General features: G+C 47.1%; 1 protein-coding gene across 1 annotated transcript in view; it reads right to left on the reverse strand.

Moving 5' to 3' along the window:
- Positions 1–16,558, reverse strand: part of xdh (xanthine dehydrogenase) — a 134,044-nt gene that overhangs the window by 26,110 nt on the left and 91,376 nt on the right. Inside the window, exons 26-28 of the mRNA XM_078542721.1 lie at positions 7,629–7,820; positions 6,614–6,759; positions 5,915–5,996 (exon numbers count right to left, since the gene is read on the reverse strand). Coding sequence (XP_078398847.1) covers positions 5,915–5,996; positions 6,614–6,759; positions 7,629–7,820 — 420 coding nt within the window. The remainder of the gene's footprint in view (positions 1–5,914; positions 5,997–6,613; positions 6,760–7,628; positions 7,821–16,558) is intronic.

Genomic DNA, 16,558 nt, shown 5'->3' on the forward strand with positions numbered 1-16,558 from the left:
GGGAGCAGAGTGGACACCAGGTCCAATGGAGTTTGGGGGTTGTGGGCTAGTACTTAAAAAGTGGAGAGGCTGCCTAGAGGTGGTCAGGACCCTCAGGGAGCTGTATGTGAATCTGTCAGTGCCTGGAAGGATATTTTCTGTCAGAGCAGTAACTATGGCCTCAGGGCCTGCCTCCTAAGTCAGGCAGGAGGGCAATGCCCATGGTCACTCTGCTCCCTGTTTTACCGATGGATGCCTATGTGTCCCTCTGGAGGCAGTGAGTGCCCTCCTCACCAACTCAAGAAGGCCTGGACGGAGGTGGCTGCCCAGGTGAGCGGCCATGATGTCGTGCACCAGACTTGGCTCCAGTGCAGGAAAAGGTTCAATGACCTTCTGTGTTCTGCCAGGGTGAGAGTTTGGAACTCTAGATACCTTAGTGGCTGGCAGGATTTGTTGGTACTCACAGGTGTGAAATGCAGAGTGCCAAATGGCACATATTCCTGTGTCTTGGGAGACTGAAAATGCACCCGTTTGGCTTGGATGTATTCAAGGGTGTGGTGTGCCAGTGTCGGTGGGCACCTGCACCTATGTCTCTTTCCAGTGGTGGGGTGGGGTGGGCAGGAATGCTGGCATGGTCTGGCATGTAGAGGGGAAACTCAAGAAAGCACTTTTTTGCTTACAGGAGAAGAGGTGTCAATGCTCTGGAACGAAATCAAACAGATGGAGCTGTGGCCAGCCTCCTGGTTTTGACTCAGGTGGAGGAGGCAGCTCTGGAGATGGCCTGCGAGCATGGAGCCAGGTCCACAGGTCATGGAGAGGCAGGGGTTTCAGAGGAAGGTAAGAGTCCAATCAGGTAAGAGTCCAATGGACAGAGAAGAGACTGTGGGAGGGTATAGGGGATGTAGGGCAGTGGCATCTGGAATGAGATGTTTAAAACAATAGTCCATTCACAATGCCTCTATCAGGCAGTTGTCCATTGTCAGAAGCTACCAGAGTGCATGCACTGTGACTTCATAATGATGTTAGCTACTGACATTCTCTCTTCCTGCCTCAGATGTGCCATCCTCACAGACCCCAAGGACCCTCCTTTGACCCCCGAGGAGTTGTGCCCATGTCACACCCTCCCTTGCACCAAGCACCGGCGCAGAAACATTGATGGGCATTAGCGTGTCAGGTCAGATGGTGCTGCACAGTGGTGAGGGCACATCACACTTGCCTAAGAAGCTGGCAGAGGCAGAGAGTCCATAGGGCGACAGCAATCAGAGGACTGCTGGAGACCAGGATGATGCTGAGCTGGAGGCAGGTGATGTGCCCATGGAGTCATCCATCAAGCGGCAGGTGCTGGATGTCCAGCAGGATATGTGGGAAGATCTGGCAGAGATCCCTGAGGCTCTGCGTGCCATGGTCTCTGTCTTGGAGAAGTCCATGCGGAGTGTGAGCACTGGGTTGCGCTGGAGCTCTGAACGCCCTGCCTCCTCCATAGAGACAGTGGCAACTCTCATGGAGAGGCAGCTCTAGGAACTCAACCAGGCGTTTCTGGGGTTGCGTTCAACCTCGGCAGGTCATTGCCAGCGTGATATATGGATGAGGTACCGAGTCACTGTGCTAGCTACCTGTTCATTAATGGTGAACAGGGAGGTTAAACCAACCTCATGTTGGCAGACAAGCTGTAGCTCGTATCTATGATGATGGCAACAGCTCCTCAGCCCCTCTGCCAGTGACCATCGCATCTGATGAGAGCGCGATGATGGAGGAGTGCCCAGTCATGCTGCTGGACTCTCCCGCCCAGATGGGGCCTGCACAGGGCTCTGCTGACCAGAGGACAGCCACCAAGGTCATCAAGGCTGACGGGGCCTCAGAGTCAGCAGAGTGCCTCCAATCCAGCTGCTAATGAAGGGTGGGGGGAATGGGGGTTGGGGGTTGGGGTACCAAGACGTAGCACTCACAGATGGAGGTTTAAGTCACTACGATCAGAAAAGAGGTTGTCATGAGTGATTTATGTTTCCTTGGCATGTGTGCACTGGTTAATTTGTACATTTGACTTCCTTATAAAAATGTCTCATTATGTGCAATGGCATTAGTGTGTTTCATGCTTTGGAAAGGGAATAGGCCTGGGAGTCAACTGTGACACAGAGGAAGGGCTGCAAACTTTATTTCAGAGGTCAGACCTTGACTTCAGGGTGACAGGATTGCCTCATCAGGAAAGATCATTAAGGTGGCGCTAGCCTTGCCATTGCCCTGACTCCTTACCTAGCTGAAAGTTCTCAGAATTAATGCCTCCCTGGTCTCCCTGCCTCCCATAGGGATCCGCACATCGGTCTCCTCCTCCTCACCCAGAGGCTCCTTCGGCTCCTCCTTGTACCCAGCACTATAGTCATCTTCTGCAACAAGCAGAGCAGGATCGCCGTCTTTGTCTTCCAATTGGTCCCCCCCTTGACAGAGCCAGATTGTGCAGAGCGCAGCAGACAATGAAAATAAGAGACATGCTCAGGAGGATATTGCAGTGCTCCCCTGATCGGTCCAAGCAGTGGAACCTCATCTTGAGCAGGCCAATGGTCCTCTCCATTATTACCCTTACAGAGGCACAGCTTCGATTGTGCCTCTCCTCTGCTTCTGTCCTAGGGTGTCTGAACGGTGTCATGAACCACCTTTTTAGGAGATAGCCTTTGTCCCCCAGGAACCAACCATTCAGGCGAGCTGGAGAGACCTGGGAGTGCCATAGGATGTATGCATCATGGCAGCTGCCAGGGTATTTAGTGCAGACTTGCAAAATCTGAGCCTTGTGGTCGCAGACAACCTGGATGTTCAGGGAGTGGAACCCCTATCTGTTGACAAAGGCAGTCGGCTCACCCACTGACGCCTTTATGGCCACGAGGTCAACCTCTGGCTCCCTGGATGAGGGGAAACTCAACAATTGCAGCGAAGACTCTGGCGTGCTCAGTTTGGATGTCTTTGTCGGTCGAGAAGTGAATGGAGTTACTGACCCATTTGAACAGAGCGTCAGTGAGCAGCATGACACAGCTGTAGGCAGCAGAGTGGGAGACACCACATGGATCTCCTGCTGAGCCCTGGAAGTAACCTGAGGCTAACAAATTCAGGGCCGCTGTAACGTTAAGAGCCACTGGCATAGGGTAACCACCTACATCGCTTGAGGTGATCTCTGGGTCAATTATTTCACATATAGAGGTCACAGTGTCCCTAGAGTGGCGGAGCCTCCTTTGGTACTGGACCTCAGACATGTCCAGGTAGCAAGAGTGCTGCCTGTAAACTCTGACCGCAGGATAATGACGTCTTCTGTGGTCCCTCCTGCCTTGCACTTCCTGCTGGCCCTGCACCCCCTCTGGCTGCGCCTCTCTTTCCACAGGTCGCACTCTGGGCACTGCCGGTGTGCACCTGGCCTCCTCACCCTTCTAGCCTTCTCCTCCTCTTCTGAGGAGGTCCCCCCATCAGAGAAGCCAATCCCTATTTGCTGAAATACAGATTGCACGGGATAGTGCACTAAAGAGGACTCTCGGAAGTAAGCCTCTGAAAATGCTGGTAAACCAAAGAGTCCTCCAGAAAATGCAATGAACTGTCTGAAAACCACCTCCAACCAACTCTCAGCCAAACTCTTACCTATTCAACTTGCCAAGATCCTGTTTGTCTTTTATCTCCCCCACCCTCCGGATCCAGTTTTAATTAAAAATGGCCGCCTGTCCGAGTGGCCCATGTGCCAAGTGTGACATTACATGGACCACATAAAATCCTGCTGAATTGCCTTTTTAATTGGCCTAATTGTCCCTTTACTTGTCGATAGGCATGCTTCCAAGATCCATGCCCACCCACCGACCTTAGCATCACGTGATGGCACGATGGGGTTGGGACGTTCCCCTGGCGCATTCTTGCGTGATTTTACACAAGATCAGGACCACTGCACCCCTGCTCCAACACCGTAAAATTCTGGCCAGTGCCTGTCTCCCTGACTATACTGTCCCCTTCTACCACCACATTCCTATTTACTCACCCCACTTGTATGACTTCCTGTACCATGGTGCCATGGTCAGTTTGCTTATCCACCCGTCCATACAAGCTGCAAGAACCTTGAGCATGTTGGACAATTGCAAGAGCTGAGGCTCCTACACTTCTACCTTCTCGATCCCTATACCTGCCTCATTCGCAGACACACCCTCCTGTCCATGAGCATGCACCAAATCAAATGAGCCTATCCTAAGAGGACAAAGTGTTCAGGTAACCTTCTCCCTCCCTAACATATCGTAATGACCGAAGCTCAGACTCCAGCTCATCCACTCTGAGCTTCGGTTCCTCGAGTCACAGACACTGACTGCAGATGTGTTTGCCTTGGATCACACTGGTGTCCATGAGGAACCACATTCTGCAGCTGCAACATATCACCTTTCCTGCCATTTTTACAGCATTTTAATTAATTAATTTTTTTTACTGGTTAAATTTCTAACTAATATCTCTAGATCTGTGTGTGCTTTTATTCATATCATTCAAACAATGCCCTAATTACCCTGACTGAAATTAAAAATGGGAAATACTCACTAGCTAATCACTTAACTGCTTCCTTGTGATTTTACACCTCGATTTTTCTTGCGGAAGGGGGATTCTGATTGGAAACTTGTTCCCAAAATGAACTCTTGCTCTCTGTGACAGTTTTGAAGCTTGGCTGTTCTCTGTTCGGGGAGGGGGGCGGGGGAGGGGGGGGGTGCAGTGGTTGGGGGGGGGTGCAAAACTGAAAGAGTTTGGTGGGAGGGGGTGCTGCTGGTGTTGTAAGAGCGGGGTAGGGGTGTCATGCTGGCAGGGGAGCATGGTGCAGTGTGGGTGTGTGCTGAGCACGCAGGAAGCTAGTGCCTCGCAAGTATGAGTCAAACAATGTCCTGGATGCAGACAGCCTGGGACAACCACCCCAAATATGGATGATCCCATAAACCCATGATGGTTGGTTACTCTGCTGCTCTCACGGATTCCCGAAGTGAAATCCCACTCTCTGCGCTACTTCTTGAAGCCCCAGTGCTCTCAGTTATTCCCAGGGTCACATTCTCCCCCACGTTGCGTCTCATTCTTGTCAAACACTCCTTGTACATACTTCTCAGGGGCTCCACAACTTCTAGAACATCTACAGACTTCCTCCCCCTGGTCGTAAGCCTACTTTAGATCAATGGATACAATCTTCATGCTGCATTGACCTTCCCGATATTTCTCAATAAGATTTCCCGATAAGAGCCTTCTCCTGTTCCTATGTTAACCCTGACTTTCCTGTTTTAGATGCAATGGACCAGTGATACCTGTTTTTTTTTATCACCTTCTTTCAAGTGAGATTTCATAGCAGATATACCCACCTTTTAAAAAAAATTATTCTTGGGATATGAACACCACTGGCAAGGCCAGCATTTATGGGCCATCCTTAATTACCCTTGAGCAGAAGATTTGGAGCTGCCTGCAGCTGAATATCTTGCGAGGCCGTTTGGGATTCTGGAATCACATGTAGGCCAGACCAGATAAGGAGGGCAGATTTCCTCTCTTAAAAGCCAGATGGGGTTTGTTTTATTCATTCACAGGATGTGGGCTTCACTGGCTGTGACAGCATTTATTGCCCATCCCGAATTGCCTTTGAGAAGGTGGTGGTGAGCTGCCTACTTGAACCACTGCAGCCCATGTGGTTTAGGTACACCCACAGTGCTGTTAGGGAGGGAGTTCCAGGATTTTGACCCAACGACAAGCTGATAGTTTCGTGATCATTAATAATGAGACCACCATTTTAATCCAGGTATATTAATTAATTGAATTTAAATCCCTGTAGTTGCCAAGGCAGGATTTGAACTCATGTCTCCAGAGCATTAGCCCAGGCCTTTAGATTACTAGACTAGCTTCATTACTACTGTGTTACCATCTCCCTACAACACCCTGCTGCATCCTCCTCCACACATTTTACCTGATTCATGAATGTGGCGTTAAAGCTTATCCCGAATTTGGTTGGAATAATTGCCAGCCCTCTCTTCTTCCAGCGATGTTGTCTAGGCACAATGAGTGAAGAAATAGTTAACCCTCACACAATACAATATGAGGCTTTAAATCCCCTCTCTGACATTAAAGACCAGCCTTGCATTTCTACAGCACCTTTATGGCCTCAGGAAGCCACAGTGTGTGCTTCACAGCAAATGAAGGAATTTGAAGTGTAGTCACTGTTGCAATGTAGGGACACTCATTTGCAGCAAATTGGCAGCCAATTTGACCACAGCAAGCTCCCAGAAACAGCAAGGAGATAAGTGACCAGGTTATCTGTTTTACGTGTTAGTGGGGGAATAAATATTGGCCAGGAAACCAGGGAGAATTCCCCTGCTCTTCTTCAAAATAGTGCTAACTCTTGCATGAAATGGCAGATGGGGCCTCATCCAAAAGATGGCACCTCTGACAGTGCAGCACTCCCTCAATACTGCACTGGAGTATTGCCCTAGATTTTGTACTCAAGTCTCCAGGGAAGGGACTTGAACCCACAAACTTCAAACTCAAGAGCTGAGAATGCTGCTAACTGAACCACAAAGAACCAAGGAGACTGACAAAGGAGAGAACAGCAATTTGATAAGTTAAAAGGAACACACAGCAAAGACACAGGAACGTTTACATATCCAACCTGTTAAATTCATCCACAGCTTTTCTCCTGCTGTGATAGGAGGAACTTTCCAAACATTCGTCCCAACATTTTCTGATGTTAACCTCTTCCAACTTTTGATTGGTGTGGGTGATGTCTCCCTCCTGGTACAGGTTCAGTTTCTGCACCTTGGGACAGGAAAGGGAACAGGATTATTGTGGGTAAGTGGCCACTCCAGGCATGCACAGGAGTGCAGGTATGGGTGGCCTGTGCACCCCAATGATCGAACAAATCAACAGGAATGGAACATCAGTCAGCCTGTAAGAGGCCATTCAGCCCTTCGGTGCCACATTCTTGATATCTGTCAGGGAAAGCCAAGAGTTGACTCGAAAACTCTTAGCCACTTCTCTTTGATTCATTCTTGGGATGTGGGCATTGCTGGAAAGTCTGATGGTGATTGCTGGACCTCAGCTGAGGAAGGTGGAGATGAGCACTTCAGGCTGTGTCTCTCAGGCCTCTTATTGTCATTTGTCAGGATAGGGCCGAGAGATTCACCCGGACAATTCAGAGGGCATTTAAGAGCTAACCACGTCGGTGTGCGATGGGAGTCACAGAGACCAGACCCTCTGAAGTGGTGTGACCTTCTGTGATCCTGGACTTTACGACCACGCTACCCCACTCTCCCCTCAACTATTACCACCCCCATGCCCCCAGCACTCCAACAAATCTATACTTAACTTGCCAGCACAGGTTTCCATGGGTTATTGAAACATCCCCCTCCCAGCAACACCAACCTCACCCACCACTACCGGCCACCAATATTGTGTCCTGCCTGCCATCATTGAAATAATTTTTGTCTTTTATGAGCGGGAGTCAGCTCCAAGGATTGTAAACCAGGGAGCAGCAGGAATTAAATTCCTGTATCTGAGGTAAAGTCAAGACCTATAATCTGTCGGAGGAGCAGGCTATGATTTACTCTGTGGTTCTGGTGTCATTATTTGTGCCCTCACAGTCCACAACTTGTGCCCCTCCCCAGCAGCCCACGCCCGGGCCATACCTGCTCCGAAGGCAGCCCACACTTTGCAACGACATCGTTCATCCAGCACTCTGCCAGCATCATTGCCTGAGGTGCCCCAAATCCACGGAACGCCGTGTTGGAAGGCAGATTGGTCTTGCAGATGTAGCAGATCGCGCGAATGTTCGGGATTTTGTACGCGTTGTCCATGTGGAACAAGGCCCGAGTCATGACCTGGTTTCAGAGATGCACAGAAGCTCAGTGTGTAAAGAACTTACTTTGTGGTTTCCTAAGTAAGGAAGTCATTGAAAAAAAATACTTTGCCTCATATTATTTTGTAACTATACAAGAATGTGCTGGAGGCGCATGCTGGATTCTGCTCTGAAACTTAGTGTCAGTTTTAGGAGTGCACATTAGCAAGCAAACACCACAGATTCATCACAGATAAATGAATAATAATCCTTCCCTCAACCCTTATCATCAGCCCCCTCCTCCCCCTCCTCTTCCACCTCCACATTCCCTTTAAGGCCCACCATTAGGCTGCTCTGTCTTTCTAAAATGGGGTTAACCTGAGTAGAATACCTAACTGAGGGGGGCATTTTGTAAGTGAAAGCAATTGCTGCAACTTTGCTTTCCTGTGGATCTTTTTAGTATTCACCAAGACCATCCATTCCCACCTCTGGAACATCATCCAACTACACATCCCATCAGCCTATCTTTTTAATGCATTCGTTCATGGGATGTGGGCATCGCTGGCAAGGCCAACATTAATTGCCCATCCCTAATTGCCCTTGAGAAGGTGCTGGTGAGCAGCCTTCTTGAACCACTGCAGTCCATGTGTTGTAGGTACACCCACAGTGCTGTTAGGTAGGGAGTTCCAGGATTTTGAGCCAGCGGCAATGAAGGAACGGTGATATATTTCCAAGTCAGGACAGTACATGGCTTGGAGGGGAACCTCCAGGTGGTGGTGTTCCCATGTTTCTGCTGCCCTTGTCCTTCTAGATGGTAGCGGTCATGGGTTTGGAAGGTGCTGTCTAAGGAGTCTTGGTGAGTTACTGCAGTGCATCTGGTAGGTGGTACACACTGCTGCTACTGTGCGTCGCTGGTGGAGAGAGTGGGTGTTGAAGATGATAGATGGAGTGCGAATCAGACGGGCTGCTTCGGCCTGGATGGTGTCAAGCTTCTTGAGTGTTGCTGGTGCTATCCAAGCAAGTGGAGAGAATTCCATCACACTCCTGACTTAAACCCTGTAGATGGACAGGCTTTAGGGAGTCAGGAGGTGAGTCACTCTATGTAGAATTTCTAGCCTCTGACCTGCTCTAGTAGCCACAGTATTTGTATGGCTGGTCCAGTTCAGTTTCTGGTCAATTATAACCCCCAGGATGTTGATAGTGGGGGAGTCAGTGATGGTAATGCCATTGCATGTCAAGGGGTAATGGTTAGATTCTCTTTTGTTGGAGATGTTTATTGTCTGGCACTTGTGTGGTGCAAATGTTGCTTGCCACTTGTCAAGATCTTTCTGCATATGGACGTAAATTGTTTCAGTATCTGAGGACTCACGAAAGGTGCTGAACATTGTGCATTGGTGAAGCAGCTGAAGACGGGTCTAGGACACAGTGATGTCCCAGGAATGAGATGATTGAAATCCAAAAACCACAACCATCTTCCTTTGTGCTAGGTATGACTCCAACCATCAGAGAGTTTTTCCCCTTGATTCCCATTGACTCCAGTCTGCTAGGGCTCCTTGATGCCATATTTGGTCAAATGCTGCCTTGATGTCAAGGGCAGTCACCCTCACCTCATCTCTAGAGTTCAGCTCTTTTGTCCATGTTTGAACCAAGGCTGTAATGAGGTCAGGAGCTGAGAGGCCCTGGCAGAACCCAATCAGAGTGTTGATGCCCCTTTCCATCACTTTACTGATAACTGAGAGTAGACTGATGGGGCAGTAATTGACCAGGTTGGATTTGTCCTGCTTTCTGTGTACAGGACATACCTGAGCAATTTTCTACATAGCCAGGTAGATGCTAGTGTTGTAGCTGTACTGGAACAACTTGGCTAGGGGCGCAGCTAATTCTGGAGCACAAGTCTTCAGTATAATTGCCCGAAATATTGTCAGTGCCCACAGCCTTTGCAGTATCCAGTGCCTTTAGCTGTTTCTTGATATCATGTGGAGTGAATCGTATTGGCTGAAGACTGGCATCCAAGATGCTGGGGACCTATGGAGGAGGCTGAGATGGATCATCCACTTGGCACTTGTAGCTGAAGATTGTTGCAAATGCTTCAGCCTTGCCGTCTGCACTGCTGTGCTGGTCTCCCCCATCGTTGAGGGTGGGAATATTTGTGGAGCCTCCTCCTCCAGTGAGTTGTTTAGTTGTCCACCACTATTCGTAACTCGATGTGGCAGGACTGCAGGGCTTAGATCTGATTCATTGGTTGTGGCATCGCTTAGCTCTGTCTATTGCATACTGGTTCTGCTGTTTGGCACACAAGTAGTCCTGTGTTATAGCTTCACCAGACTGACACCTCATTTTTAGGTATGCCTGGTGCTGCTTCTGGCAGCCTCTTCATTGAACCACAGTTGATCCCCCAGCTTGATGATAATGGTAGAGTGGGGGATAAGCCGGGCCATGAGGTTACAGATTGTGTTAGAGTACAATTCTGCTGCTGAAATCCTCATCCATGCTTTTGTTATCTCTAGCCTTGAATATTCCAATGCACCCCTGGATGGTCTCCCACATTCTACCCTCCATAAACTTCAGCACATCCAAAACTCAGCTGCCTTTGTCCTTTTGTTTATTCTTTCAGGGACTGTGGGCATCTCTGGCTAGGCCAGCATTTATTGCCCTTCCTTAATTGCCCTTGAAAAGGTTATCTTAAGACGCAATTCCGCCTAACTCCATTAAGTTTAATTTGCCCATCACTCCATTGCTCACTGAACTATGTTAGTTCTCAGTCCGGCAACACTTTAATTTTAAAATCCTGATTTTTTTTTTAAACCCTCCATGGTCTCGCTCCTCCCCCACTCTGTAACTACCAGCAGCCTTACAACCCTGTGAGATATCTGTGCTCCTCTAATTCTGGCCTCTTGCACATCCCCCAATGTTAATTGCTCTACCATTGGTGGCCGTACCTTTAGTAACTAGGCCCTAAACTCTGGAATTCCTTCCCTAAGCCTCTCTACTTCCGTCCTTTAAGGCACTGCTTATGAGCTACTACTTTGATCAATCCTTTGGTCGTCCACCCTAACACTTCTTGGTTCAGTGTGAAATTTTGGTTGAAAATGCTCTTGCGAAGTACCATGGGACCTTTTACTAGGTTAAAGGTGCTATATAAATGTAGGCATGTTTTCAGCATAGTCACGTAGTCAAGAAGAATTCCTGTCCTGTTCACTAGCTCACCAGTGGGAGGGCAGTTCAACTTGGAAGATTGGAGGAACCACAGGGATCAGTGGTGTTGCATATTTTATATCTCAGAGCTATGCAAAGATGACACACCAGCTTATATGTTTGTAACAGGAATTTATTCTCAGTGTTTTAAAATGTCTGCTCCATGCTTCCAGCTCTAGCTTCCAGTAACTCCTACAGTTTTACACCCAGCCTTAGCTAGTCAAGCACAATGAACATCAATGTTAAACAAACTCACATAATTAAATACAGAACAAGTGAACACTAAAAGTGGCTGGTATTCAATAGCATAAACCAGGATAAGCAATCTTAAGCTGATGGTTGTGCTACAATTGTCAGCCGATGGAGATCAGATGGCTCAGCACTGACCAGAGAGTAAACCTCAGCCTTCACAGTATGAGGGGTGGAATCATTTTTAAAAATGGTGTGCCCACTTGTTTAGACCTCCCTGGAGCAGGTATTCAGAGGGTTAAGAATTTCTAAATCCATCACAATGTTGAAATGAAGAAATATTCCAGAGTTAATTAGCTGTGTTTGGTTTCAGCGTTTAGTGTCCTTGCCTAATAAAAGGATGAAAAATGCATTCCTATAGCATCTTTCACAACCACCAGATGTCTCAAAGCACTTTACAGTCAATTACATTCACCTGAAAAAGAAGACAAGGCTTCAGCTTTCACTGAATGTCTAACAGTGCAGGACTCCTTCAGTACTGCAACAGAGCATCTGCCTTGGTTTTTGTCAGGGACTGACAAGTCCTTTGTGCTCAGCATGCGGGCGCACACCCGACATGCTTGAACGTAAAATGATGCGCACTCAGGCAATATTTCTTTCAGTGGGTGTGCGCTGGAGTCGACTGCGTGCCCGCCGATAATTAAAAGACCTATTAAGGCCATTAACAAGCTAATTAAATTCAAATTTATGCTGCCCGTCCAACCTTGTGGTTGGCGGGCAGGCAAAAAGGCCAAACCGCCTTTACATTTTTTAGGGAACCTCATCCACGAGCGGGATGAGGTTTCCTAAAGCAAATAAACATTAAATAAAAACTTTATTTTGTAATTAAAAACATGTTCCATCTCACGTGACAGGGTCACATGAGAGGGGACATGTTTTATTAAATTTTTACAGTTTTTATTAATTTTTTAAAGAAGTGCTTCAATCTCCCTGAGGCATGGAGCTGCCTCAGGGAGATTGAAGTGCTTTTTCGTGCGCATGCATGAACTGCCCGCTAGGCCTGGCTCTCCCTCTTCCTCCCGCCCGCACAGGTAGCACCGAGCGCTACCGCTCGTGATCCACGCAGGGCAGGCCTTAATTAGCCCGCCTGCACAAAATCACGGAGCTGAACCTATCGCGGGCAGCAGTCAGCTGCCCAGCTGCCCCCGCCCACCACCATCAAGCACCCCCGCCAAGGGCAAAATCCTGCCCCTGGACTGGGACTTGAACCCACAACTTTGCAATTCAGATGCCGGAATGCTACCAACTGAGCCACAGGTGATGCAGAAATGCATTCAAAAACATATTCAAAAAGCAGTGTAAGAACATCTGAATTCACGTTCAGATGGCAAGTCCACCTGAAGGCCTCTATCTCCACAGATGCTGCTAGGCCTGCTGAGTTTTTCCAGCATTTTCTGTTTTTTTTGCCTAGGTCCTGATGGACTTCATCCTACAGTCTTAAAAGAAGTGGCTAGAGAGAAAGTTGATGCATTGGTTTTAATTTTCCGAAGCTCCCTAGATTTGGTAAAAAAAAACTGCTAAACTTAAATAAGGGCAATTACAAAGGAATGAGGACAGAGTTAGTTGGTGTGGACTGGGAAGGGAGTTTAGCAGAAAAGACGGTTAATGAACAATGGCAGACGTTTAAGATAATAGTCCTTAACTTAGAACAAAGATATGTCCCCTAGGAAGTTCTGACGAACAAAGGGACCTTGGCGTGTGTGTCCATAGGTCTCTGAAGGTGGAGGGGCATGTTAATGGGGTGGTGAGAAAGGCATATGGGACACTTGCCTTTATCAACTGAGGCATAGATTACTGAAGTAGGGAGGTCATGTGGGAGTTGTATAGAACCTTGGTGAGGCCACTGCTGGAGTACTGTGTGTAGTTCTGGTCGCCACATTATAGGAAAGATGTGATTGCACTGGAGGGGGTGCAGAGGAGATTCATCAGGATGTTGCCTGGGATGAAACATTTAAGTTATGAAGAGAGGTTGGGTAGACTTGGGTTGTTTTTGTTGGAGCAAAGAAGACTGAGGGGCGACCTGATTGAGGTGTACAGGATTATGAGGGGCATGGACAAGGTGTATAGGGAGCAGTTGTTCCCCTTAGTTGAAGAGTCAGTCATGAGGGGACATAAATTCAAGGTGAGGGGCAGGAGGTTTAGGGGGATATGAGGAGAAACCTTTTTACCCAAAGGGTGGTGACGGTTTGGAATGCACTGCCTGGGAGGGTGGTGGAGGCGGGTTGCCTCACATCCTTTAAAAAGTACCTGGATGAGCACTTGGCACATCATAACATTCAAAGCTATGGGCCAAGTGCTGGTAAATGGGATTAGGTAGGTAGGTCAGGTGTTTCTCATGTGTTGGCGCAGACTCGATGGGCCGAAGGGCCTCTTCTGCACTGTGTGATTCTGTGATTCTGTGAGGAAGAAGGATTCTAGGAAGGGGTAAACCAACCACGGTTAACCAAGGAAGTTAAGGATAGTATCAAATTGAAAGAAAAAACATGCAACGTAGCAAAGATTAGTGGTAAGCCAGAGGATTGGGAAAGTTTTTAAAACCAAGAAAAGATCACCAAAAAAAAAACTGAGGGAGAAAATAAACTGTGAGGGTAAACTAGCAAGCAATATAAAAACGGACAGTAAGAGCTTCTTTAAATATATAAAAAGGAAGAGAGAGGCCAAAGTGAACATAGACTCCTTAGAGAATGAGGCAGGGGAAGTACTAATGGGGAACCAGGAAATGGCAGAGGAATTGAATAAATCCTGTGCATCAGTCTTCATGGTAGAAGACACTAATAGCATTCCAAAAATACTAAATAATCAAGGGGCAGAAGGAGGAGAGGAAATAAATACAATAACTATCATTAGAGAAAAGGTACTAGGGAAACTAATGGGGCTAAAGGGCGATAAATCTCCTGGACCTGTTGGGTTGCATCCTAGGATATTAAACGAAGTAGCTACAGAGATATTGGATGCGCTGGTAGTAATCTTCAAAGAATCATTAGATTCTGGAAAAGCCCCAGGGGATTGGAAAACTGCCAACGTAACACCCTTATTCAAAAAGGGAGGGAGACAAAAACTAGTAACTAAAGGCCAGTTAGCTTAACATCTGTCATTGGGAAAATGTTAGAGTCTATTGTAAACTATGTAATAGCAGGACATTTAGAAATACATAATATAATCGAGCAGGGTCAGCATGGCTTCATGAAGGGGAAATCATGCCTGACAAAATTATTAGAATTCTTTGAGGAGGTAACAAGCAGGATAGATAAAGGCTAACCAGTTGATGTAATATATTTGGATTTCCAAAAGGCGTTTGATAAGGTACCGCATGTAAGGCTACATAATAAGATTCTTATCTTATCTTATCCATGGTGTTGGGAGTAGTATATTAGCATGGATAGAAGATTGGCTAACTAATAGAAGACAGAGAGTTGGGATAAGGGGGCATTTTCAGGATGACATCCTGTAACTAGTGGAGTACCACAGGGATCAGTGCTGGGGCCACAATTATTTACAATATATATTAATGACTTAGATGAGGGAAGTGAATGTACTATCGCCATGTTTGCCGACAAAAATAGGTGGGAAGGCAAGTGGTGAGGATGACACAAAGAGTCTACAGAGGGATATAGGCAGGTTAAGTGAGTGGACAAAAAGTTGGCAGTTGGAATATAATGTGGGAAAATGTGAGGTTATGCACTTTGGCAGGAAGAAGAGGAGCTGAATATTATTTAAATGGAGAAAGACTGCAGAAAGCTGCAGACCAGAGGGATTTGGGGGTCCTCGTGCATGAAAAACAAAAAGCTAACATTCAAGTTCAGCTGGTAACAGGGTTGACAAATGAAATGTTGGCCTTTATTTCACAGGGAATGGAGTGCAAAAATAGGGAAGTCTTGCTAAAACTATACAAGGCACTAGTTCGACCACACCTAGAATACTGTGAACAGTTTTGGTCCCCTTATCGAAGGAAAGATTTACTGGCAATGGAGGCAGCCCAGAGAAGGTTCACTAGGTTGATCCCGAGTATGGAGGGATTTTCTCTTGAGGCTTGTACTCATTGGAGTTTAAGAATGAGAGGCGACCTGATTGAAACTTATAAGATTCTTAGGGGCTTGACAGTGTAGATGCTGAGAGATTGTTTCCTCTTGTGGGAGAGTCTAGTGCCAGAGGGCATAATCTCAGAGTAAGGAGCCGCCCATTTAAAACAGAGATGAGGAGGAATTTCTTCTCTCAGAGGGTAGTGAATCTGTGGAATTCTTTACTGCAGAGGGCTGTAGAAGCAGGATCATTAAGTATATTCAAGGCTGAGATAGACAGATTTTTAATCAGTAAGTGAATCAAGGTTATGGGGAAAAGGCAGGAAAGTGGAGTTAAGGATTATCAGATCATCCATGATTTCATTGAATAGCGGAGCAGACTTAATGGGCCAAATGGCCTGCTTCTGCTCTTACGTTTTATGGTCTGATGGTCTGGTGATCGTAATTTTCCTGAGTTCCTCTCTCTCTTCCATTTCCTGATTTATAACTGCTTCTGTGATGTTACTTGTATCCTCTATAGTGAAAATTGATGCAAAATACATGTTCAATTCATCTGCCACTTCCTTGTTTTCCATTATCAATTCTTCAGACTCACTTTCTATAGGACCAACACTCACTTTGTTAACTCATTTCTCTTTTAAATATTTATAGAAGCCCTTACTATCTGTTTTTATATTTCTGGCTAGCTTTCTCTCGTACTCTAATTTTTCCCTCCTTATTAATCTTTTGGTCATCCTTTGCTGTTCCTTATATTCTGTCCAATCTTCTGGTCTTCCATTGATCTTTCACCTATCTTTTCATTAAGGATTGCCAGGGATTGCTTTCCAATTGGTGGAAACTGAGAGGGTTTCTCCACCTTTCCCACACTCACACGCTTAGGTAATCTGGGAGGTGGAAGGCCGGAGGCCTGGCAGATTCTCATGTGTCCTGAGAGACAACAATATCCGATTACCTGCCATTTCACTGAACCATGGGTCTATGGTCCCGTGATCAGCAGGATGGCTGATTTAATGACTGTCCTGAGAGCCATTTTACTGGAAGCCATGATGTTTTCCATCGCTATCCTCCCTACCACTTCCTCCCAACTCTCATTCCCTCCGGGGCTGCAGTCTGTACTCTTCACCAGGGCTCTTCTGTCGCTGATTCTCATGGTCTTTGGCCAAGTGGTTTGGCACTCAGTGCCACTGCCATCCTCTTACAGGTCTCCTGGCCAACTGAAGTCTGTGCCTCCTACTGGAGTGATTGAAGAATCAGAGTAATGAAAAGTCCTGGGTTTTCCTCCGGCTTGGTGCCAGACCTGCTGACTTGTCTAGCTCCT

The sequence above is a fragment of the Cetorhinus maximus genome, chromosome 5 (genome assembly GCF_964194155.1).
Source record: "Cetorhinus maximus chromosome 5, sCetMax3.hap1.1, whole genome shotgun sequence".
In the NCBI taxonomy this organism is placed as follows: domain Eukaryota; kingdom Metazoa; phylum Chordata; class Chondrichthyes; order Lamniformes; family Cetorhinidae; genus Cetorhinus; species Cetorhinus maximus.